This window comes from Salmo trutta, chromosome 7, assembly GCF_901001165.1.
Source record: "Salmo trutta chromosome 7, fSalTru1.1, whole genome shotgun sequence".
Taxonomy (NCBI): domain Eukaryota; kingdom Metazoa; phylum Chordata; class Actinopteri; order Salmoniformes; family Salmonidae; genus Salmo; species Salmo trutta.
In genome coordinates, this window is record NC_042963.1 from 31,363,466 (window position 1) to 31,390,553 (window position 27,088).

Sequence of the window (27,088 nt, forward strand, 5' to 3'; positions counted from 1 at the left end):
AGCTATGTCAATTATCTTATCAATGAAACCAATCTCCATTTGTTATTTTAAACAAAATCCTCATTGGTTAGTGAAGACATTTTCCTCTGAGTTGGCTTAGGAATGTCTTTATGTTAAGAGGGATTCCCATTCCTTGCATTTGACATATAGATTCTACAGACCCTACTGAATACTCCCCACACATCTTTTACATTGGCACAAAGAATAGTTTTCCTGTACAGTGCTATATTTGTAACAGATAGTGTCCAGGAAGTCCATGTTTAGCAGTTTGACCACAGTAAAAGGCCAGCAACACTCCGTATTATTCAGAGCCTCATGAAATGACAACATATATACATTCTACAGACCCTACTGAGTACTCCCCACCCCACTTTTACTAACCCTAATAATATTTTTCTTCTCTACAATCTAAGATAGAGGCCCTCAATCTCATACAAATGATCAAGGAACCTACCAGGTACAACCCTAAATCTGTAACCATGGCACCCTCATAGATGTCATCCTGACCAACTTGCCCTCTAAATACACCTCTGCTGTCTTCAACCAGGATCTCAGTGATCATTGCCTGCATGCGTAACGGGTCCGCGGTCAAACAACCACCCCTCATCACTGTCAAACACTCCCTAAAACACTTCAGCGAACAGGCCTTTCTAATCGACCTGGCCCGGGTATCCTGGAAGGATATTGACCTCATCAATTCCATACAACACTTCTTCCGAGGCCTCCAACTGCTTTTAAATGCAAGTAAAACTAAGTGCATGCTCTTCAACCGATTGCTGCCCGTACCCTCCCTCCCGACTAGCATCACTACTCTGGACAGTTCTGACTTAGAATATGTGGACAACTACAAATACCTAGGTGTCTGGTTAGACTAAAAACTCTCTTTCCAGACTCACATTAAGCATCTCCAATCCAAAATGAAATCTAGAATCAGCTTCCTATTTCGCAACAAAGCATCCTTCACTCATGCTGCCAAACATACCCTCGTAAAACTGACTATCCTACCTATCCTCGACTTCGGTGATGTCATCTATAAAATAGCCTCCGACACTCTACTCAACAAATTGGATGCAGTCTATCACAGTGCCATCCGTTTTGTCACCAAAGCCCCATATACTACCCACCACCGCGACCTGTATGCTCTCGTTGGCTGGCCCTCACTACATATTCGTCGCCAAACCCACTGGCTCCAGGTCATCTATAAGTCTATGCTAGGTAAAGCCCCGCCTAATCTCAGCTCACTGGTCATCATATCAACACCCACCCATTGCACGCGCTCCAGCAGGTATATTTCACTGGTCACCCCCAAAGCCAACACTTCCTTAGGCTGCCTTTCCTTCCAGTTCTCTGCTACCAATAACTGGAACGAATTGCAAAAATGACTGAAGCTGGAGTCTTATATCTCCCTCTCTAACTTTAAGCATCAGCTGTCAGAGCAGTTTGCCGATCACTGTACCGGTACACAGCCAATCTGTAAATAGCCCACCCAACTACCTCATCCCCAGATTGTTACTTATCCTCTTGCTCTTTTGCACCCCAGTATCTCTATTCTCTACTTGCATATCATCATCTGCACATCTGTCATTCCAGTGTTAATGCTAAATTGTAATTATTTCGCCTCTGTTGCCTATTTATTGCCTACCTCCCTACTCTTCTACATTTGCACACACTGTACATTGATTTTTCTATTGTGTTATTGACTGTTCGTTTGTTTATGTGCAACTCTGTGTTGTTGTTTTTCTCGCACTGCTTTGCTTTATCTTGGCCAGGTCGCAGTTGTAAATGAGAACTTGTTCTCAACTGGCCTACCTGGTTAAATAAAGGAGAAATAAATAAAATAAAATATAAACCAATATGTATTGTATATCCAGTGATATGCACTGGGGCGTTTATTATACACACATTTAAATATGAAGACATATGAATCATTGTTCTATTTTAGGCAATTATTTTTCATACATCGTGAATAAATACAGGTTAATGACAATTGTTCTACTATTACGTGGGGGACTTTTATTTTGAACATTTCCAATATTCCGGAAGTACTATTTTAGCTGATTGGGAAATCTTTAATATGATATAATGCAGCTTTGCATAATGTTGATACGTAAAAAATATATATATATAACTACATGGGGGAAATCTAAACTAAAGAGAATGACTTTAAATAAAATACATAATATAATAAGGTGGAGCACATTGAGAAATGTTTGGAGCTAAGTAAATTAATGTCAAGAACATAATTATGGCCTACTGGTTAAATACATACATATATATATATATATATATATATATATATACAAATTCAATAAATCAATATTTTGATGGTATGATTCTTGTTTATTTACTGCTGCTATTGTTCAAGGATTCAATTTTTAAATTATGGTTTAAGAAAAGTCTTACTGTATTTTTGTTGTATTGCACAAACAAATTGCACTGTACGGGAAAACGATTGATGTGTGTCCATTAAACCAGGGTCCAGTCTACTCACAAGAGTTCCTAGAATGCAAATCAGATGAGCTTGAACAAAAAGCTAGGTCATAGGAAGTGTTGCTGGACTTGTACTGTGGTCAAAGATCTTAAATAGAGCATAGTGCAGGAAAAACAATGATTTGTGTGATGGCAAAGTGGAGTAGGGTCAATAAGGTCTGTAGAATCAATAAATGGTGTCATTTCATGGGGCACTGAATAATATGGAGTGTTGCTGCTGGCTTTTTAATCCACCCATTCCATTGGCCACAATGCAAATCACTGTATATGGAATACATATATGCTTATAGAGCAAAAACTATTCTAGGTGCTGCAGTAAAAGTACTCTAATGAATACTCAGTAAGGTCTGTAGAATGTATATATGGTGTCATTTCATGGGACACTGAATAATACAGAGTGTTGCTGAACTTTTACTGTTGTCAAACAGCTTAAAATGGGGTACCTGGACACTATACGGTACAAATATAGCACTGTACAGGAAAAACGATTCTTTGTGCCGATGTTTCATTCTTAAGTGTTTATTTTATGAGAATATAAAAAGTTATGAATCATTGTTAATGTTTAAACAATTATTTTTTGTATATCGTTAATAAATACAGGCTATTGACGTTTTATACTATTACGTGGATGACTTTTATTTTTTTAAATCGGAAATTCCGTGAACCGGAAGTCGCTGACGAGACAGCGATGAAATCTTTCCAATTGATTTGTTCAAGTCGAAATCAGTCGAGTCGTTGCTGTAGTTTGTTTATACTGTAGCCTACGTCCGCTAAAATACAGGTTTAAAAATGTATTTTAAAGTCCGCGCTGCAAGAAAAGAGGATTGTAAGGAAATATCTAGAATGATTATGGTGAGTTTGCTAAACAACGTCGTACACTCAACTCACCGCTTGTTTACATTGTAGCGATCGCCAAATAGCCTATCATTCATAATAGCTGCATTTACATTGCAGTATAATTGCCTGTGTCCAAGTTATGTTAGGCTACTACAGTTTGCTGAGTGCAGTAATTTTGCAGTTCAAGTGCAGATTTATTTTTACATTCTGCAAGTTATGTAAGGATGGAAACCTGGGGTGCATTGTTTGATTAAAGGTGTGTTACGTTGCGTAATGGCTTGTACTGTGTAATCATTCGTCCAAAACGTTTTACTCTGCTGCTACTTGCTGTTTGTTATCTATGCATAGTCACTTTACCCCTACCTACATGTAGAAATGCCTTGACTAACCTGTACCCCCGCACATTGACTCAGTTCCTCCTGTATATAGCCTCCAGGTAATCAAATGGCTACCTGGACTATTTGCATTGTGCCCCCCCCCCCCCCCCCCCCCCCCCCCCCTCCCAACCCTCTTTTTACGCTGCTGCTACTCTCTGTTTATCATATATGCATAGTCACTTTACCTATAAATTCACATACATACTACCTCAATTGGTCCGACCAACCAGTGCTCTCGCACATTGGCTAACCGGGCTATCTGCGTTGTGTCCCGCCACCCACATCTACATGTACATACTACATCAATCAGCCTGACTAACCGGTGTCTGTATGTAGCCTCTACTTTTATAGCCTCGCTACTGTATTTAGCCTGTCTTTTTACTGTTGTTTTATTTCTTTTCTTACCTATTCTTCACCTAACACCTTTTTTGCACTATTGGTTAGAGCCTGTAAGTAAGCATTTCACTGTAAGGTCTACACCTGTTGTATTCAGCATTTCACTGTAAGGTCTACTACACCTGTTGTATTCAGCATTTCACTGTAAGGTCTACACCTGTTGTATTCAGCATTTCACTGTAAGGTCTACTACACCTGTTGTATTCAGCATTTCACTGTAAGGTCTACTACACCTGTTGTATTCAGCATTTCACTGTAAGGTCTACTACACCTGTTGTATTCAGCATTTCACTGTAAGGTCTACTACACCTGTTGTATTCAGCATTTCACTGTAAGGTCTACTACACCTGTTGTATTCAGCATTTCACTGTAAGGTGAAACGTGTATTCGCACGTGACAAATAATAAACTTTGATTTGACATTGACTCAGTACTGGTACCCCCTGTATATAGCCTCCACATTGACTCTGTACTGGTACCTTCCTGTATATAGCCTCTACATTGACTCTGTACTGGTACCTTCCTGTATATAGCTTCTACATTGACTCTGTACTGGTACCCCCTGTATATAGCCTCCACATTGACTCTGTACCGGTACCCCCTGTATTAGACCGCATATTGCATTGGAGGCATACATGTCTACTGTATAGCCTTACCTATACTGTGCACCCATAAAATGGGGTATCAGCCTACTCAGTGACACCCAAAGATTACAACTCTGTAGATTTTACAATAAAATGAGCGTCATCGCTCTTATTGCAGCTTTTTGAATGTAGCAAGTGAGGACCCATAAAGGTCATTTTGAGGTGTCATGAAAAAAATTCACCTCCTTTCTCCATTGTTAAACATATTTTCACATGACTCCTCTTGTAGGGTAAACATTGTTTTGCACCCCCTCATTGAATTAACTCAAAAATAATGATTACGGCCACAAATAACAATAACTGTAGAGACCCTTTATTTATAAGAGTGAATATCGATTACCACTTCAGCATGCCTTTGTGGCACAGTCGATGCCACGCAGGGCTACAGGCCAGAAGGTCGAGAGTTCGCCGACCACCACAGACGAGACGCTGCCTGCCTGTTTTATTACACTACAATCAGAGCCAGCTGCAGAGAGCAAGGGGGCACCTGGACGGTACGTTGGGCAATGGGCCGGAGAGGTGATGAACCAGGCCGGGGAGATGCTAAATCAAGGGCCGATGAACCACCTGTAGATTGGCCCTCAGGGCTCTGCTCCGTCTCTGAACTGTCCAAAACACCACCCCCTTTCAACACCTACAAGCAGATGGTGAATACAATAGAAGCCATCTTAAATCATCTCCATGGGCTCCTTTGAGTTAAAAAGCTTAATCAAAAGAACTGATTTCATAAACATCTCAATCTAATTAACACATTTGTAGTGGCTTTTCAGGTGTCTGTTTCCAGATGTTCTAACTAGGTCTGCTAATCATTATGATGACAACACAGGAATCTAATATTTCCCCCTCACAATTTCTCCCATCCAGAAAAGAGCTAATTTGACATGTTCTAACTAGGTCTGCTAAACATAAGATCACACACTGTACAAAAGGACTCGGCTGCATGACAAGTACATACCGTACCTGGCATATTAGTATCTGTCTTGCGATGTTTGACGTGAACACGAAGCCAATCCAGTTGTCAGACAATAGGTGGGACACACACACCAGCCCTACTCCTAGCCGCCTTCAACATTTTCAGATTGCGAACATACAGGTCCCGAATCTTTCTCCATGTATCTTTGATATCAGTAGCAGTGTTCAAATTTCGTGATATCTCCCTCCAGCTGTTGTTTTTTGCGTCCTTGTCCGAAAGCTACCGCGTCGAAGGATTGTAAAGGTTCTCATTTTCACCAGATCGCACAGACGCTCCTCAAAACTGGACAAAGACATCTCTCAAATAAAAGCATAAAAAAGGACGCTTGCAAGTAGCAGAACGTCCATCTCTTCCATGTTTATACCAAAAGGGATACCGTCAAATACTTCAGTTGAAAAACTCACTCAATACTTCCCCTCAGTCTTTGCAAGGAATGAGACGTCGAGTTTCAATTTCCAGGTAGAATAAAACGGCGTTGAACAACGGAGCATATTACATGGAGCCACTCTTGTGACGAAAAATGAAATTGCAACACTGCACTACGCTCCGTCGACTTTGTTTGCGTATTGTCTGTAAACCCCTTAAGAATGAATTTAATTAGGAGATACATCTTCAGCCTTGCGGACAAACACGCTGCTATGGCCTAATAGTCATTGCATAGGTTATAAAACATAGACGTGTAGGCCTACACCGTTTTACATTGGGGATGGGCACGATTATTTGAAAAGACGTTAGTATTGAAGTACTTCGGAGAGTATATCATTTTTAGAAAAAATATATAGGCCTATTTTAAGAGGCTCCATGTGAAGTGGGGTTTTTCTAATCAATGCAAAATGGAATTAAAATTATGGAATTAAATTGGCTAAATGAGAAGGAGTAGGCTACATGATCATACCCAATACTTACCCGAATAGTGAGCTGAGATCTAGACCGCCGTGTGCCCGGTGTGTTGATGCTCAGGAGGAGACCTGTGCGTAATCCTCTCTGACAACTCCTGCTGGACAATGGAACAAAACAAACAACAACAATCACTCACATTACAAGTATTCTGAAGAGCAAGTATCCACCCCCCCTTTCTAGTTTTTATAAAGTTACTGAACCCGTCCCCCAACCCAAATCTTTACCCTAAACCGGGTCTGTAATCTATTCCCAACCCTACCCCCTGAACCTTTACCCTAAGCCAGGTTTGTTTTCTCTACTCAACCCAACCCCCCCCCCTCCTAAATTATGTTTTTTTTATTTTTCTTCTTTGCATTTTATTATCCAATAAAGTTTGTTTTTAATTCAAACCAAGTCGCAGAAAACCAAAGGAGAACTCCAACACCCCTCCCCTTGTCCCTTGCCAAACTTCACCTCACCCAAACTTCACCTCACCCAGCATGCTGCTACACTGGTGCTGGTCACCAGCAAAATAAAAACATGAAGGCATTGCTAACTGCAGCTAAGAATTTAGCCCACTAAGCTACTACTAACTAGCCGAGCTATACAGACCCCACGGTCCGGCTTTAAGTAGCACACGTATAACCCAGCTAACAGAACATCTCGCCCATAGCTATGGCTACTGCTTCCCCCGTACTGGATGAACTAAACCAAGCACTCGAATTTGAACGCTTCGTGCTGCTTATTCCCACCAAGGTGGAAGAAAGAAAAGGGGTGATTCCAACACCAGTATAGCCCAATAAATATATGTTAACAATATGTTCACCTGACTGGATGGGTTTAACATGCAGTATTTTCAAAAATTCCTTAGACGAATTATCATACTACATATATAGTTAGCATAACGTAGTATAAAACGTTTTCGAATTTCTTCAAATTGTTACAAACTCTGTTTTGCATGAAGATCTGGTAATAATATGACCACCCTACTCAAAGTGAGTGGGCTTAAGTTACTGTAATGATGTATTCCGTGCAAATAGGCTGGGTAGCCATTTTATTATGTGTTCAGGAATCTTATGGCTTGGGGTTAGGAGCTGGTTTAGAAGCCTCTTGGACCTAGACTTGGCGCTCTGGTACTGCTTGCAGTGCGGTACCAGAGAGAACAGTCAATGACTAGGGTGGCTGGAGTCTGACATTTTTTAGGGCCTTCCTCTGATACCGACTGGTATAGAGGTCCTGGATGGCAGGAAGCTTATATGGTTACTAATGTCATAACAATATGACCACCCTATCTTGAGATATTGGACAGAAAGTGTTGAATTTAAGATTCCAGACAGGTAATTTGGTGCCTCATCAGAAGGAATTATCATTGACCTTTTCCGATTACTTGAAAATAAGATCAACAATAGTAAGTCCTATCCTGATGAAATATAGTGTTCTGTGTTTCTGAGAAGGTCCTCTATATCATGGAATACACCAGAACCAAAGTCTTATTTTGACCCCCATCACCCTACTTACATGGGAAGTGAAGTGGTCCGCTATTGGCCGTTGCTCTTGTCTGTCTATGAAAGACATTGTGTCATTGGATCTTCCTGAGACTGCCCCTACGAGGAGACACCATCATAGAACCATGGTTACTTTAAGTAACCTTAAGTTTCTTCATGTAGGCCTACTGTCTTTTTACATTTCCACCCCCCACATTTGTCTGTTTCTCTTAGGAGTTGGCTGTGTATGAGAAAATGCCAGACCAGGTGAAGACTTCTCATGAAGGTTATTTTACAACTTTTGCCAGTAATTTAAAGTTATTTCTTTAAACTTGACCCTGAACTTAACATGTCTCCGTTTCTCTGGCACCCCAGAGTTGGAGCGTGATGGGTTCTCTCCAAACCCCTTCTATGAGTGCCTGATCGCTGAAGTGCCAGATGAACACAGGACCAAAGATGGTAAAAGATCTGCATTTCAATGCAACTTAATGCCTGTACATGTGAAAATGTATTGTGCTTGTATGGAAGCTCATATGTTCATATCAAATTTGATCAGATTGCAGTGCCTAATCATTAGTATTCACCCCCCTTGGATTTCTTTACATTTTATTACAAAGTGGGATTAAAATTGATTTAATTGTCATTGATCTATACCAAATACTCTGTCAAAGGTTTTTTTTTTTTTTCGAAACTGAGGGACCTTTGTGGGGTACTAGTCATTCAACAATCATGTTGCACACAGAGTGAGTTCATACAAATTATGTGATTTACTAAGCAATTGTTTACTCCTGAACTGTTAATACTTTGTGTACCCTCCCCTGGTGAGGATAATGGCACTGAGCCTTTTTCTATAATGTTTTATAAGATGGGAGAACACATTGGGAGGGATCTTAGACCATTACTCCATGGAGAATCTTTCCTTATTGTCGGGTCGCGTCAATTCGAATCCGGTATTAGAACAAATTATTTAGCAAAGAGTAACTCATGTTTTCTTTGTACTTTAATTAATGCAAACACTTGAATGGTAAATATGATGTTCGTATATACACTGTCTCACTGTAACACCACGCAGGGCAAAACAGCGAAGAGAACTACACATCCTTTGTTCATCCTTAAATACTCTGACAGAGATAGTTCCGGCTCACTGCTGGCCTGTCAGAGGGAGGATGAGCATGTTTAAACTTACTCATCCTATCGTTGGCGTGCAGGCTGGTCCTAGCCTCGTGACGCACTTCCTGTTGTCGGGTGTAGTTCTTGTCTTCAGCAGTTGACTTATCCATAGTTTATATACTTAATATTGTAGCATAGCTTCTCCGTTATATTATATAGGCTATGCAAACAAATAGCCAGGGTTGACCCTAACATTATCCTTCGATCTGCACTTATGGACAGCCCTCTTCCATTCAAACCACAGGTTTTCAATTGGATTCAAGTATGGAGACTGAGATGGCCATTGCAAAATGTTGATTTTTATGTGTGTTTGAGGTCATTGTCTTGCTGAAAGATACACTTGCGGCCATGTTTCAGTCTCTGGACAGAGGCAACCAGGTTTGTGGCTAAAATGACTTGGTAGTTGGTAGAGTTCATGATGCATGCAAAACAGCCCCATCACCATGTTTTACAGCTTTAGGTTTGGTATTATTTTCTGTGCATGCATCATTCTTTCAAAGCCAAACCCAGCACTGGTCTGCATGGCCAAAGAGCTCTATTTTCATCTCATCTGCCCATAGCACCCAATTCCAATCCAAGTGCCAATGCCATTTAGCAAACTGCAGCCGTTTACATTTTCTGGTTGCTCTCATTAAAGGCTTTTTTATGTCAACCCATCCAAGTAGCCTATTATCATGGCTGTGGTGTCTAATTGTAGACCCCAAGATGCAACCAAGTTCTGAAATTCTCCAACTGTGGCCTTTGGACTTTTCTTTGCCTCCTGAAGCATCTTCCTCGCTGTGCGGGGGGACAAGACACATTTGGATCCTCTACGAGGCAGGTTAAACGTCTTAAATGTTGCCCTAATGATGGTAAGATCTATATTTGTTTTTTCAGTAGTTTCCTTTTGTACCCATTGCCTGATTTATGAAAGTCAACAAACATTTGTCTCTTTCCCCATGGTGATGATGACAGGGATTGTACACGCTCATTTTTCTACCCCAGTGGCGACATGAAAAAAATGCTATAGTATACTATGGTCTAAATACTGTAGTATTACTATATTTATATACTATAGTATTCACAAGTGTTTGGACATGACTGTAGTAAAATATAGTTTTCACTTGTTGTTTTGAGGACTTAACTGTAGTATATAGTAACACCTGCCGATTTAGAGTTAGCAAAAATGGCATAACTACCAGACTAAGCCGGTTACAGTTTTTAATGAGGGGAACACCTCATCCAGAACATAAGACTCACAGGTTCGTGACAGGCCACCTATTGAGTTGGGTCAACCGTTCTGAGAAATGCAATGGACCAGACAACACCTTAGCAAAAATATAAACGATGTATTACAATTGTAACATCTAAACGTTAGACAGGTTCTAGGCCAAATAAAGGGAAACCGGATAGAGGCAGATATGAAGAACAAGCAACGTTTAAAGTTTGAGGATTAGGTTTGCTTGTTTGACACACATAACACATTAACAAGAGTGCACCAAAATGACTTCTTTGATCTGTTACTTCCACTGGATATACAACAATGGTTTCAGAGATTCAAGTTCACAAAAACAGAGAAACAATACTGTGCTTCTGATGGTAGAAAATAACAGTTAATTTACGTGAGTTGATATTTTAGAAATACAAATTACTACTTAAAGACAGTAACCTTATTGGAGGGCGCTGCCAATAAACTGCCTGGACCTCAAACCAGCAAAGCCTCTTCAAACAAATCAGCTGAAAACAAAAGGATGACATTGCAGTGGCTTTACATAAGGAACATCTTAAAAATTGTAACTCAACACACCATTCAGAACTATCGACCACACCCCACATTTATTCAAGACAGCATGGTCACCAAATGGTTTCTCACAGAAACAAACCGATGCTGCCGTACAGTCTATACACAAAAAGGACCTTCCCGTTACAAAGCTCTCCCCTGAACATGATCAAGGGGTGCTTTTATACAGTTCTTGCATGTCCTCCTCTAATAAGGGTGCCCAGGGAAACACTGACCCAAACCTTGGTTCCTAGCCTGTCACACAATATTCTTCTGTTACAAGATTGTAACTGATTGATTGAGATTAAGATGAGGGTTATGGTGATGCCCATCTACTGTGTGACTCCAGTTAAAGAGCAGGCGGAGGCAGTGATGCAGTTCAATTTAAAAGTCTTCATAGATTCAGGTAATAGAGACGATACAGTACAGGGGATGAGTGACAGTTGTTGACATGAGACCAAGACTCTTGAATTGAGTCTTGTTTGGCTTTGTATGGAGTAAAGGTTATCTAAAAGGAGACGCAAGGTGCAAATAATAATGGGCAATAACAGCAATGAACATACATAATGAATCATCTTTTAGTGGCAATAATCAATGACTATATGCAAATGCAAAAAGTATATAAATGGGTAAAGCTCATATATATATATATATATATATATATCTTTGATAATGATATGTGACTTCAAGTCTTAAGTATTTATGATTGTCTGAGTAGAGCAAGCCACTATCTGGGTATTTATACTGAACAAAAATATAAACACATGTAACAACTTGTAAGACTTTACTGAGTATAAATTCATATGAGGAAATCAGTCAATTTAAATAAATTAGGCCCTAGTCTATGGATTTCACATGTCTGGGAATACAGATATGCATCTGTTGGTCACAGATGCCTCACAATGGGCCTCAGGATCTCGTCACGAAGACACATTTCCGAGTTGAGCAGGACTATCGTGAGATGGAGTTACATTGAGATGCCACCGGGCTGCAAGCAAAGTCGGGAGAAGAGGAATATTGGGACAGGGACTATTGAGAATTTTCCAGAACATGTGTGGCCATTATACATTTCAGGATAGTCCGCAAGATGAGTGCACTCTATATGTGGGTCTGGGTCATTAGACACCATTAGACATGCACCTGTCTGGGGAGTGGACGTGACTCGTTATTTCTGTGATAGTGTTGTGCCCTAATATGTACTGTTGCTATGGTTACACCTCTTGGGTCTTTTCCAGAACATGGGTGTTCCTTTCGGAGGAGCTAGCAGGATGACATGTGGTTATTTATGTAAAGTGCTATGGACTGTTGCTATGGTCCTACATCCATGCACCTGTCTTAGTCGAGAACATGTCTGTATTTTTTAACTATTGGTGTGGCTCTACAGTTTCCATGCCCTAATATGAAACCAAACTAAAATTAGTGCAAGGCAATAAGATAACGGTGGCTAAATGCCAGAGGGAATGAGTCATTAAGAGGAGTTACTATGTGTGACGTAAGGAGGAAAAATGTATAACATGCTGACCAGACCGGACACGTCGCGTGCGCGAGCGTCGCAAAATACATTTTGAAATCCATGTTATTCAATTATTGCACCCACACTGCTTGTGTGCGTCAACGAGCGTCTGCGTTGCCAAGGGCTAAAATAAAGTAACTCCTATTTCGGACGCAGATCACGCTGCAAGTCCTGCCTCTCCCATCTCCTCATTGGTTTATAGAAGCAGGTACCCACGTGCCATCTCCTCATTGGTTATACCCACGTGGGTGATTGAAAGACGAACTGTTTTGCCGGTTGTCGTGGTAATACTATGAAAGTTTAGATGCCTATCACCATATAAGTTCAAAGATGAAAAAGCCTGGAAGGAGGAGAGGTGACTAGAAACGATTCGGTTGGCCGTTTTATGTGTGGATTAATTGTCGGAGTAGAGGACCTTGTGCATTTCAGGTAAAATAACAACTCAATGTTTATATCCCAGGACAAATTAGCTAGCAACAGCAAGCTAACTAGCTAAATTGCCATACATGTTTAATGCTTTTCGACCTGTCCCCAAATTAATGTCATTGGTTCAGAGTTTGCTTTGATATTTTGACCTGCGTGTCGTGACCGCGTTTGATGTAGGGTGACAAAATAAATGTATGCACGATAGCGCACAATGGCGCACGCTTGCAGCCTGTTTGGGTCCCGTGTAAGAAGTATGTGCCAAGACTGGAAAGTGAGTTGTTTTCATGAACCAACTCAGCTTTTATTATGGTGTAATAAAAGTCTGTTTGAACTCACAGGCTCCGTTATTTGAGAAATATGATTGACTGAATATTTCCACGATAGGACACCGAAAGGTGGATTTCTGAGGAGGAATGGAGGGGGGGAAAAGATGAAGAAGAGGTTGAAGGGAATGTGGAAAGCAGAGGTTGGATTTGAATTTGAGGAAGATGGCAATAAAAATGGAGATGGAGTGTCGAAGAAGATTGGTGTCACGTGCGAACAGAGTGAGCTTTGCACCACACCGAGTTCTGGAGGTGAAGTGGAAGTGAATGAGGGCGAGTTAAGTGAGGTGGAAGGTGTGGTGAAGAGCTCAGAACCCGAGCCTGACATCAATGGACACGATAAAGAAGAATCTGGTGCAGTAGGAATGGGTGGGAAAGGAGTTGGGTGCAGTTGAATCAGTGAAAGTAACTTGAAGTGGACTTGTGATATTTATTTGTGTTTCTTCCGACCAGATGGAGCAGGTGATCCGTGTCACGCAACTTCGGTCAAGATCTGTTTTTTGCTTTGCACCGTTGAAAGGAGTGATTTCTGGGGTAGCGTTAAGTGTCGCGGTGGAGCAATTGAAGTTGAAGATTCCTGGTGTTTGTGACGCCCATCGTTTGTTGTGACGCAGACCCTGTGGGAAGCGTGGTGAAATAGGAGTCACTGTCAGTCCTTTTGAGTTGAGTCAGTCTTTACCCGACATTCATGCTAGGATACAGTTGAAGTCAGAAGTTTACATACACTTAGGTTGGAGTCATTAAAACTCGTTTTTCAACCACTCCACAAATTTCTTGTTAACAAACTATGGTTTTGGCAAGTCGGTTAGGACATCTACTTTGTGCATGACACAAGTTATTTTTCCAACAATTGTTTACAGACAGATTATTTCACTTATAATTCACTGTATCACAATTCCAATAGGTCAGAAGTTTACATACTGTGCCTTTAAACAGCTTGGAAAATTCCAGAACATGATGTCATGGCTTTAGAAGCTTCTGATAGGCTAATTGACATCATTTGAATCAATTGGAAGTGTACCTGTGGATGTATTTCAAGGCCTACCTTCAAACTCAGTGCCTCTTTGCTTGACATCATGGGAAAATCAAAAGAAATCAGCCAAGACCTCATAAAAAAAGTTGTAGACCTCCACAAGTCTGGTTCATCCTTGGGAGCAATTTTGAAATGCCTGAAGGTACCACATTCATCTGTACAAACAATAGTATGCAAGTATAAACACCATGGGACCACGCAGCCGTCATACCGCTCAGGAAGGAGATGTGTTCTGTCTCCTAGAGATGCACATACTTTGGTGCGAAAAGTGCAAATCAATCCCAGAACAGCAGCAAATGACCTTGTGAAGATGCTGGAGGAAACCGGTACAAAAGTATCTATATCCACAGTAAAGTGAGTCCTATATCGACATAAGCTGAAAGGCCACTCAGCAAGGAAGAAGCCACTGCTCCAAAACCGCCATAAAAAAGCCAGACCATGGTTTGCAACTGCACATGGGGACAAAGATCATACTTTTTGGAGAAATGTCCTCTGGTCTGATGAAACAAAAAATTGAACTTTTTGGCCATAATGACCATCGTTATGTTTGGAGGAAAAAGGGGGAGGCTTGCAAGCCGAAGAACACCATCCCGACCGTGAAGCACGGCGGTGGCAGCATCATGTTGTGGGGGTGCTTTGCTGCAGGAGGGACTGGTGCACTTCACAAAATACATGGCATTAGAGGAAGGAAAAGGATGTGGATATATTGAAGCAATATCTCAAGACATCAGTCAGGAAGTCAAAGCTTGGTCGCAAATGGGTCTTCACAATTGGATAATGACCCCAAGCAAAAATGGCTTAAGGACAACAAAGTCAAGGTATTGGAGTGGCCATCACAAAGCCCTGACGTCAATTCTATAGAAAATATGTGGGCGGAACTGAAAAAGCGTGTGCGAGCAAGGAGGCCTACAAACCTGACTCAGTTACACCAGCTCTGTCAGGAGGAATGGGCCAAAATTCACCCAACTTATTGTGGGAGGCTACCTGAAACGTTTGACCCAAGTTAAACAATTTAAAGGCAATGCTACCAAATACTAATTGAGTGTATGTAAACGTCTGACCCACTGGGAATGTGATTAAAGAAATAAAAGCTGAAATAAATCATTCTCTCTACTATTATTGACATTTCACGTTCTTAAAATAAAGTGGAGATCCTAACTGACCTAAGACAGGGAATTTTTACTAGTATTATATGTCAGGAATTGTGAAAAACTGAGTTTAAATAATGTATTTGTCTAAGGTGTATGTAAACTTCTGACTTCAACTGTACAGTACCAGTCAAAAGTTTCGACACACCTACTCATTTTTTAAAACTATTTTCTACATTGTAGAATAATAGTGAAGACATCAAAACTATGAAATAACACATTTGGAATCATGTAGTAACCAGAAAAGTAAACTTTAGATTCTTCAAAATAGCCACCCTTTGCCTTGATGACAGCTTTGCGCACACTTGCCATTCTCTCAACCAGCTTCACCTGGAATGCTTTTCCAACAGTCTTGAAGAAGTTCCCACATTTGATGAGCACGTGTTGGCTGCTTTTCCTTCACTCTGCAGTCCAACTCATCCCAAACCATCTCAATTCGGTTGAGGTCGGGTGATTGTGGAGTCCAGGTCATCTGATGCAGCACTCCATCAATCTCCTTTTTGGTCAAATTGCCCTTACACAGCCTGGAGATGTGTTGGGTCATTGTCCTGTTGAAAAAAACAAATGATAGTCCCACTAAGCGCAAACCAGATTGGGTGGCATATCGCTTCAGAATGCTGTGGTAGCCATGCTGGTTAAGTGTGCCTTGAATTCTAAATACATCACTCACAGTGTCACCAGCAAAGCACCCATCACACATCCATGCTTCACGGTGGGAACCAAACACGCAGAGATCATCTGTTCACCCACCCTCCATGGTTGGAACCAAAAATCTCAAATTTGGACTCATCAGACCAAAGGACAGATTTCCACCGGTCTAGTGTCCATTGCTCATGTTTCTTCGGAGGGGGGGGGGGGGTGGCAGTTTGTCTCACCTAGGGTGGCAGAATGTCCAGTGAGTATAATGTCCCTGAGTATACTATAGTATTTACAGTAGAGTTTTTGCAGACATGACTGTAGTATACTGCAGTATTTACTGTTATGTTTTTGCTGATATGACTGTAGCATACTGTAGTAATTACTCTTGTGTGTTCACGTACATGACTGTGGTATATTGTAGTAACACCTGCTGACCAATGTTACCTAAAATAGAATAAGTACCAGACTAAGCCAGTTACTGTTTAATGAGGGGAACACCTCACGCAGAACATAAGACACACAGGTACATGACAGGCCACCTATTGAGTTAGGTCAACAGTTCTGAGAAATGCAACGGACCAGACAACACCTTTGCAAAACATTATATTTATTTTTAACATCTAAACAATAAAGGGATGTAACTTGTGTCATGCACAAACTAGATGTCTTAACCGACTTGACAAAACTATAGTTTGTTAACAAGAAATTTGTGGAGTGGTTGAAAAACGAGTTTTAATGACTACAACCTAAGTGTATGTAAACTTCCGACTTTATTATTATTATAATATTTTTTTGCTAAATAGGTGTTGGATGGTGTTAAAAAAACTCAGGAGCCTCCAAGCAACATGATGCTTCATCAGAGAGAACCAGGTTCAGTGAGTGTGTGCTGCATGGCACAAAAAAGGGCCTTGGATTGATATCCTGCACTCTTTTGAACTTGTCATACCCTTGCCCTCTCATGTCCATGTTGTCATGTTTCTGTAGTTTTGAAATGAGCAACTCCTGTTGCGTCAAGCAGTTCACTAAACTCCAGGAAGTGCTCTAGTGCACACTGACCCATCATCCTCAGTTGAAACAAAACGCACCACCATGGCCATCTGCTCTGTTTTGCTCTTGTCTGGTGTGCTGTCCAAAATTATAGAAAAATATTTAGCTGCTTTTAGCTCACTGCACGCTGTCTGCTGGATCTCTTGTGCCAGCATGTCAATGATTTTCGTTCTGGATTATTTTAGAGGTCGTGCATGTGTTTCTTTGGATTGTACACTCCTTACATGCTCCTTCATGATTCCATCAAAAATACCCAGCATTTCCACAAACTTCAGAAAGTTCCCATTATTTGGCTCGTTCAGCCTGTCAGTGGTCCCACGTAGCGCAATGTTCTGGGTGGCCATTACACGTATCAGGGCTATAAGTCAATGTAGCACCTACTGCCAGTGGAGAGTCTCTCCTTCAATAGCCGGGCTTGGGCATCAATAGTTTGCTTGGACACCAGCCTGATCTCCAGCTCCTTCCACTTCTGGAAACTATGTAGGTGGTCATGTGACTTCTCATGCGAGCTGAGGAGGAAGCACAGATTCTTCCAATCCCTGGTTCCATCCCTGACCAGTGCAGATTTGCAATCGTGTGTAAAAAGTTTGCAGCAAAAACAGAAGGCTGGATCGTTTTGCTTGGAATAGACAAGCCATGGTCTCTCCACTCTCTCCCCGTTCGCCATCCTCCTATTGTAGTGGCCCCTCATCTCTTGGGAAATGCCCCCCCTTTCCCTGATGTGGCCCAGCCTGCACTAACATATATCCTGTAAAGATCCATTCATTCATTTTTGCCACTCACCGGGATCTTTTATGTTTTTTGTCTGGGAGTCAGATTTAGCAGCAGCAGCACCACCACTGTCATCGGGGATGGGAAGCGACAAATCTGAGTCCGGGTCCAAGATAGTAGCTCTCCGCTGGCATTTCTTGGAGGTGTGGCTAGGCCTGGTGCTACCAGGCGCCGGAGGGGGCGCCGGAGGGCGTCAGCCAATAGGCTCTATGCCACCCCAAATTCAAGTGCCGACATAGGCGGCCGCCTAATCTTGCCTAATGGGAGAGCCGGCCCTGAGAATACTACAGTCATGTCCGCAAAAACACTACAGTGAGAACTACCGTAAAGTCCGCAAAAATACTACAGTGAATACTGTAGTATACAGACATGTCCACAAAAAACACTATAGTGAATACTAGTGCTGAGCGATTAAAAAAAAAAACCGTTCAAATACTTATATTCCATTTAGTTAGTATTTTTTGTAAGCCCAACGCACTGTTTCTCGAGAGACATGAAATCATTTGCGAGAGAAATCAAATCTAGAACCTTGTGGGACGCTGGGCTAATGGCAGTTTTCATTAAGCAAATATTCAAACCTAGTTCAGTGCAGAAACGTGGTAATTAACTACAATGACCATAATCCACTGCGTCAGTTTTCTGTTTCGGACAGAGACCGATCAGAGAGGAAGTCGAAGTGAGAGGTTTCACTCTCGCCAAAATCTGTCAAAAATAAGGCCTTCGCGTTTCTATGGGATTACTTTGTCGCCTGCCTTCCCACCTTTGGGACAATGACTCCTATTGTTAGGGCGGAGGCATGAGCATCTCATCGTTATACAGATCTCTGGATGGATACACTTTTACGCCTGCTACGATACGTTAGATACACGCAAACTGCATAGATCGCATGAGAGAGGAATGTACACAACAGAACCACGAGAGGGATAGAGACAGTTTGTGAAAGTATAACTTATCTACTTTGAAGAACAAGTCATGATTTCATCAGACCGCTCTGAAGAATACTTAGGCAATCTAGCTAAATAGGGAGAATAACTGGTTGGCTGACTGCTACTGTCTGAGCAGAGATGAGATGATAACTTTAAGGTAAAAAAATATTGTCATCAAATAAAAACTAAGTAATATACACAATTTAAATATTTTATTATTTCATAGTAACTTCAAATTGTTCTATTGAGGTCTACCCAATGTGGACCTGACAAAGACAATGGAATATATATATTTTTTGAATTTCCTTTAAAAAGCTCTAAATCATTGTAATGTCAATATAAAAGTACCCAGGTAAGATGGCGCCGACAGACATGGAAGCTCTGCTTCTAGCTCCTAAGCAACTTTGCAGTATTAAAAAAATATATATATATTTTTTATTTAACCTTTACTTAATTATGCAAGTCATTTAAGAACAAATTCTTATTTACAATGACGTCCTACCCCGACCAAACCCAGACGACGCTGGGTCAGTTGTGCTCTGCCCTATGGGACTCCCAATCACGGCCGGTTGTGATACAGCCTGGAATCGAACCAAGGCCTGTAGTGACGCCTCTAGCACTGCGATGCAGTGCCTTAGACCGCTGCCTGTGTTATTTCTTACATTATTAGCCCAGAACGATTTGTGTGTTATTACATACAGCCGGAAATAACTTTTGGATATCAGAGCGGTGGTAACTCACCAGCATTACGACCAGGAATATGACTTTACCGAATTGGATCCTTTGTTCGTTCCCGCCAGGGCAATTCAACTCATCCCAGAGGCTTCTAGTCCGACTCAGGAGGCGTGCACACCATCCACTGCTTCCGAGTATATTACTTGCTAATGTTCAGTCTCTGGACAATAAAGTAGACGAGCTCAGGGTGAGGATCTTCTTCCAGAGAGACATCAGGGACTGTAACATACTCACGGAATCATGGCTCTCTAGGGATATACTGTCCCCATCCATGCAGCCAGTTGGGTTCTCAGTACATCGCGCAGACAGGAATAAAGAACTCTCCGGGAATAAGAAAGGCGGTGGTGTATGTTTCATGATTAACTACTCATGGTGTGATTGTGACAACGTACAGAAATACGTACAAGTCCTTTTGTTCATACGACCTAGAATACCTCACAATCAAATGCCGACCGAGAGAATTATCTTCGGTTATAGTCACAGCTGTGTATATTCCCCCTCAAGCCGATACCACAGATAGAACAATGAGACAGATATTTCACTGGGCGTATAAATATGAAGCATCCGCTTGGAGTTTCCACTCACTACCAAATATGGAGGTGAGAGGAAGCCCACTGGTGGGCAGTGGGAGAAGATGTAGCGAGAGGGATTTTGGCCAATATTCTGCAAATTTTCTCATCAATGAAACATTTGCTCTCAATAGTTTTTTTTGTTCCCAAAACTATAGTCTGCAATGGACAGAGTGGACTAAGTTTTGTAGACTTTACCCTTTGCAAAAGTTTTTAAAAATTGCGCTGTGTAGGAGTGCAAAGGCGAATTGAGTCCCTGCACACGCGCACTTCAGAATAGGCTTTCCCTAACGGAAATATGCAGACGCATGCTAGAATGTGCCAATAGGGTCTCTCTAGTGCTTGCCTGGCTCTGCCCATCTCCTTGCTTGTTCAGCCCACTATGACTCATTTTGAATACAAACAGCGTAGTTATTCCCTCTGTAAGGCAACCAAACAGCCAAAACGTCAGGACAGAGACAAAGTGGAGTCGCAATTCAACAGCTCAGACACAAGACGTATGTGGCAAGATCTACAGACAATCACGGATTACAAAAAGAAAACCAGCCACATCACGGACACCGACGTCTTGCTCCCGGACAAGCTAAATACCTTATTCGCCCGCTTTGTGGATAGCACAGTGCCACCGACGCGGCCCGCTCCCAAGAGGTGTGGGCTCTCGTTCTCCATGGCCGACGTGAGTAGGACGTTTAAGCGTGTTAACCCTTGCAAGGCTATTGGCCTAGACGGCATCTCTAGCCGCTTCCTCAAAGCATGTGCAGACCAGCTGGCTGGAGTGTTTACAGACATATTCAATCTCTCCCTATCCTAATCCCCAATTGCTTCAAGATGCCACCATTGTTCCTGTACCCAAGAAAGCAAAAGTCACTGAACTCAATGACTATCGCCCCATATCACTCACTTCTGTCGTTATGAAGTGCTTTGAGAGGCTAGTTAAGGATCATATCACCTCTACCTTATCTGATACCCTAGACCCACTTTAATTTGCCTACCGCCCCAAAAAACAGACGATGCAATCGCCATCACACTGCACACTGTCCTATCCCATCTGGACAAGAAGGAATACCTATGTAAGGATGCTGTTCATTGACTATAGCTCAGCCTTCAACACCATAGTACCCATAGTACCAAGCTCATCATTAAGATCGGGGCCCTGGGTCTGTGCAACTGGGTCCTGGACTTCCTGACGGACCGCTTCGCGGTGTTGAATGTAGGAAACAACACCTCCACTTTGCTGATCCTCAACACAGGGGCCCCACAAGGGTGCGTTCTCAGCACCCTCCTGTACTCCCTGTTCACCCATGACTGCGTGGCAACGCAGGCCTATAACTCAATCATCAAGTTTGCAGACAACATCACAGTAGTAGGCCTGATTACCAACAATGATGAGACAGCCTACAGGGAGGAGGTGAGGGCCCTGGTGGAGTGCTGCCATGAAAATAACCTCTCCCTCAATGTCAACAAAACAAAGGAGCTGATCGTGGACTTCAGGAAACAGCAGGGGGAACACGCCCCTATCCACATCAACGGGACCGCAGTGGAGAAGGTGAAAAGCTTACAGTTCCTCAGCGTACTCATCACTAACAATCTGAAATGGTCTACCCACACAGACAGTGTGGTGAAGCAGATGCAACAGCATCTCTTCAACCTCAGGAGGCTGAAGAAATTTGGCTTGGCCCCTAAGAATCTCACAAATTTTTACAGATGCACAATTGACAGCATCCTGTCGCGCTGTATCTCCGCCTGGTACGGCAACTGCACCGCCCGCAACCACAGGGCTCTCCAGAGCGTGATGCGGTCTGCCCAATGCATCATCGGGGGCAAACTACCTGCCTTCATTTTGACAGCTATCTTTTTGAGATTTAATTTTTAAACAAAAGCTCTTTCTCTGAGAAATTGTATTAGTATAATATAATTTCCCCCTTTTTTGCATACAATATAGCTCAGAATTTGTATTATTTATTTAGTCTTTTTTGCTCATCTTTATCAAGGGTGTCAATAATTTGAGGTGACTGCATATAACTAAGACATTTTAGTTATTTCGTTTTTATTTATTTGTAAACATATTTATTTTAACTTTGACGTTATGGAGTATTTTGTGTAGATCCGTGACAGCCGTTTAATGTCCCATCTGAAAGACGGCACCCTACACATAGCAATGTCCCCAATCACTGCCCTGGGGCATTGTGAAAAGTTTTTTAGACCAGAGGAAAGGGTGCCTCTTACTGGCCTTTCAACAACACTTCCAGCAGCATCTGGTCTCCCAAGTTCTACAGTTTCATCAGAACGTTGCAACAACATTAATGTGAAAAATTCATTCCACATCATGTCTTGTTACTGTTGTCGAACCAATAAAGTCCCTGTTAGATGAACTACTGATCCATTCATAGCTGTTTGTCTGTTGGCAAGGTTAGAGATACTCACACACAGTGCTTTTAACATACAGTGCCTTCAGAAAGTATTCCACATTTTGTTGTGTTACAGCCTGAATTCAAAATGGAGTCAATTGTCGTTGTTTTCACCCATCTACAGAAAATACTACAGGAACATTCAGTGTCGTCTAGGTAAGCAACAATAGTTGAACTTGATAGGTGGAAGCAATAGGGTGAATGCACGTTGAAGTAAATCTCAGTTAAAAGTCAATAGAACACTTTTGATCATAGTGATTGAGGAGTATCTTTAGAACAGGTTAATATGCCCCACCAACATTAGATAACTATTCAGAATCAATGATGACCAACACAGACATGGTGGCGTAGCAGGAAGATCTGAATGCTGTGAGCCAAGAGGTTGCAAATTCAAACCCAGGTAAGGACATGTTGAATAATAATTACTGAATAAATGAACATGCACAATGTCATCATGTATGTCAAATACTGTATATAAGTTTAGGCCTCCTGAGTGGCGCAGTGGGTTAAGGCACTACATCGCATCGCAGTACTGAGGTGCCACTACAGCTATGACTAGGAGCCCCATAGGGTGGCACACAATTGACCGTCCGGGGGAGGGTTTGGCTGGGGGGCTTTGGCTCATCGTGCTCTAGCGTCTCTTTGTGGCGGGCCGGAGCGAAGCTGACTTGGGTTGTCAGTTGAACAGTGTTTCCTCTGACACGTTGGTGTGGGTGACTTCCAGGTTAAGCGAGCAGTGTGTCAAGCAGCGCGGCTTGGTGGGACACGTTTTGGCGACGAGACAAGGTCGTAACTACCAATTGGGTATCTCAAAATTGAGGAGAAAATTGTGTAAAAAAAAATAAGTATGTTAAAAGCACTGTGTGTGAGTATCCCAAACAACGCCAACAGACAAAAAGAGCTGTGAATTGATCAGTGGTTCACCAATCAAGGAATTTATGGGCTTGGCAACAATAACAAGGTGTGATGTGTAATGAAACATAAACATTTGGGACCATCAGGCGTCATCCTGACAACTGATACACATTAATGTTCTTGCACTGTCCCATAAAATGTGTCTAGAACATTAATATTGAGAAAACATTGTAACTGTGCTCTAGATAAGTTCTGCTTGACATTAAGGGAATGTTCTCCTAACTTTAACACCAAAACGGTCTAAAACAGTTCTCAGAAGGTTTTTTGCTAACATAGATAGAATGTTCTCCTAACTAATGGAAAACTGGACGCTCAAAAATTAGGGGAACATTACAAAAACGTTCTCTCTTCCTATAATTGTTAGTTGGGTATCAGCTGACACTGCTTGTTTGTTGTGTGAAGGGTACACTGTCGTTGGATACGCCCTTTACTTCTACACCTACAGCACATGGAAGGGGCGGTCAGTGTACATGGAGGACCTCTATGTAATGCCTGACTTTAGAGGTAAATATGCATGTACACTTATTAGCCTACTGTACAACTATACTACAGTATCTGTACAACAGTATCTGTTAGCCTCTCTAGGGCAGGTGGCACCAAATCGTCCCACCTACGTAACAGCCAGTTGAATCCTGTGGCACGATTTTCAAATACCTTAGAAATGCTATTACTTCAATTTCTCAAACATATGACTATTTTACAGCTATTTAAAGACAAGACTCTCGTTAATCTAACCACACTGTCCGATTTCAAAAAGGCTTTACAACGAAAGCAAAACATTAGATTATGTCAGCAGAGTACCCAGCCAGAAATAATCAGACACCCATTTTTCAAGCTAGCATATAATGTCACAAAAACCCAGAAGACAGCTAAATGCAGCACTAACCTTTGATGATCTTCATCAGATGACACACCTAGGACATTATGTTATACAATACATGCATGTTTTGTTCAATCAAGTTCATATTTATATCAAAAACCAGCTTTTTACATTAGCATGTGACGTTCAGAACTAGCATACCCCCCGCAAACTTCCGATGAATTTACTAACAATTTACTAAGTTACTCACGATAAACGTTCACAAAAAGCGTAACAATTATTTTAAGAATTATAGATACAGAACTCCTCTATGCACTCGATATGTCCGATTTTAAAATAGATTTTCGGTGAAAGCACATTTTGCAATATTCTAAGTAGATAGCCCGGCATCACAGGGCTAGCTATTTAGACACCCACCAAGTTTAGCCTTCACCAAAGTCAGATTTACTATTAGAAAAGTTTGATTACCTTTCCTGTTCTTTGTCAGAATGCACTCCCAGAACTTCTACTTCAATAACAAATGTAGGTTTGGTCCAAAATAATCCATAGTTATGTTCCATCAGCGGCGTTTTGTTCGTGCGTTCAAGAAACTATCCCAATGGTAAATAACGGTCATGCGCACGGCGCATTTCGTGACAAAAGATTTCTAAATATTTCATTACCGTACTTCGAAGCATGTCAACCGCTGTTTTAAAATCTATTTTTATGCCATTTTTCTCGTAAAAAAGCGATAATATTCCGACCGGGAATCTGAAATTAGGTAAACAGCCGAAAGAAAATACAGCACGGGGTCGAATCGGGCACGCGCCTAATTCCTTTGTCCTCTTATCGGCCACTTGGCAAAGGCGATAATGTGTTTCAGCCTGAGGCTGCCTCGTCATCGTTCAACTTTTTCCCGGGCTCTGAGAGCCTATGGAAGCCGTAGGAAGTGTCACGTTACAGCTAAGATCCCCACTCTTCAATAAACAGAGACAAGAAGAACGACTCCTTGTCAGACAGGCCACTTCCTGCATGAAACCTTCTCAGGTTTTTGCCTGCCATATGAGTTCTGTTATACTCACAGACACCATTCAAACAGTTTTAGAAACTTTAGGGTGTTTTCTATCCAAAGCCAATAATTATATGCATATTCTAGTTACTGGGCAGGAGTAGTAACCAGGTTAAATCGGGTACGTTTTTTATCCGGCCGTGTAAATACTGCCCCCTACCCCCAACAGGTTAAGTTCATAATTGAATCAGCCAGATGTTCTACCAGATGTATAGAAAGAAATGGAAAATTGGAAGAAATAAATGACACTTTGGGCTTTACATTTGGTGTTTAAACACGGGAATGATTTGAGAAAGTACTGCTGTTAGGCTAGAAATGCTCCACCTCATGTCTGTTTATTTTTCTCCCTGTAGGAAAAGGCATCGGAAAGGGACTGATGGCCAAAGTAGCTCAGGTTGGTTTCATGTTCCAATGTATGGCTGATCCCAACTGGAACTCCTCCATCTATCTACCACGTTCATAATTATGTATGACTGACACATGAATGACATTGTGTGATAAGAAGGTTCATTTATTGCCATTGAACCACATCCTCTGAATAGAAGTGATGCTGTGTTCTCTCTATGATTGATTAGTTGTGTATGGTTGCTTCTCTAGGTAGGGGTGGAGAAGCAGTGTGTGCGGCTGCAGTTATCTGTCCTAGAATGGAACAAACCATCACTAGATTTCTACATTGCCAAGGGTGCCGAGGACCTGACTGCCAAAGAAGGTTGGCACTTCTTACGGTTTGATGGACAAACCCTGGACACATTAGCTAAGGAAGCACCTAAAGATTAGAGCATTTTATAGGCCTGGGTCTAGTTTACTTCCGCCCATAACATCACACAGTGGGCAGGTTCATTTTGCATTGGTGGGTGGAAATTTCACTTTTCACTTTAGGACTAATGGAAACTCCGCTCAGCCGGAGCCCCGGGCGATGCAAAACAAACTCCCAGTCCTTCTTTATGTTTAATGTGCATTTAAATATAGTCAAACATTATTACATTTTTATATATATATATATATATAAGTTTGGACACACCTACTCATTCAAGCTGTCATCAAGGCAAACGGTGAATACTTCAAATTTATTTTGATTTGTTTAACACTTTTTTGGTTACTCCATAATGTGTTATTTCATAGTTTTGATGTCTTCACTATTATTCTGCAATGTAGAAAAAAATAAAGAAAAATCCTGGAATGAGTGGTACTATGTACTGTATGTGTATAAATATAATTTGTTTAGGTTGATGTGTCCTCAAGCTGTATTAAACCTAAATCTATAATTCAGAAAATGTACATTCATAACTTGGAGGTACAGCAGTAGTTTTGCTGGCCGTGCAGGAAGTGGTGATATAGCAGATACATTGCACTAGCACATAGCCGGTTGAGCATTTGTCTGAACATTGTGAGCATATTAACCCTCTACCACTTGAGGGTGCCAAATAATTTAGGAAAACTCAATCAACTTTAGTTTTGCTAAATAATTAGTCATAACTTTATAGCAGCCTGCATATATAAATACAGACAATAAAAAAAGGTTTTACATAACAAATAAGTAATTTTTGTGAGGTAATCTTGACCTGATTTACATGTTAAAAATCATTTTCTGCCATAAAAATAGTAAGCCCTAAAACACATTTAGAACAAACATAGAGAGATGTACCATTGTTTCAACTACAAAATAAATATATTGCAATTAGGCTTTAATCGTCTCTACCCACTGGCCACATCGTCAATTCAACATCTAGGTACCGGAGCACCAAGTCTAGGGACAAAA

General features: G+C 41.4%; 1 protein-coding gene across 2 annotated transcripts; it reads left to right on the plus strand.

Annotated features, from left to right (window-relative positions):
• Positions 1-3,137: 3,137 nt before the first annotated feature.
• sat2b (spermidine/spermine N1-acetyltransferase family member 2b) lies at positions 3,138-26,603 on the plus strand. 2 transcript variants are annotated; one of them, XM_029758573.1, is made up of 6 exons: positions 3,140-3,342; positions 8,314-8,365; positions 8,455-8,538; positions 23,864-23,965; positions 25,683-25,723; positions 25,927-26,603. In XM_029758573.1, exons 1-6 carry the CDS (start codon positions 3,280-3,282, stop codon positions 26,104-26,106), a joined length of 522 nt encoding a protein of 173 aa, XP_029614433.1. In that variant the 5' UTR covers positions 3,140-3,279; the 3' UTR covers positions 26,107-26,603. The 2 variants fall into 2 exon arrangements, with proteins under 2 accessions (XP_029614434.1, XP_029614433.1); XM_029758574.1 differs by lacking the exon at positions 23,864-23,965 and having other exon boundaries at positions 3,138-3,342.
• Positions 26,604-27,088: the final 485 nt, after the last annotated feature.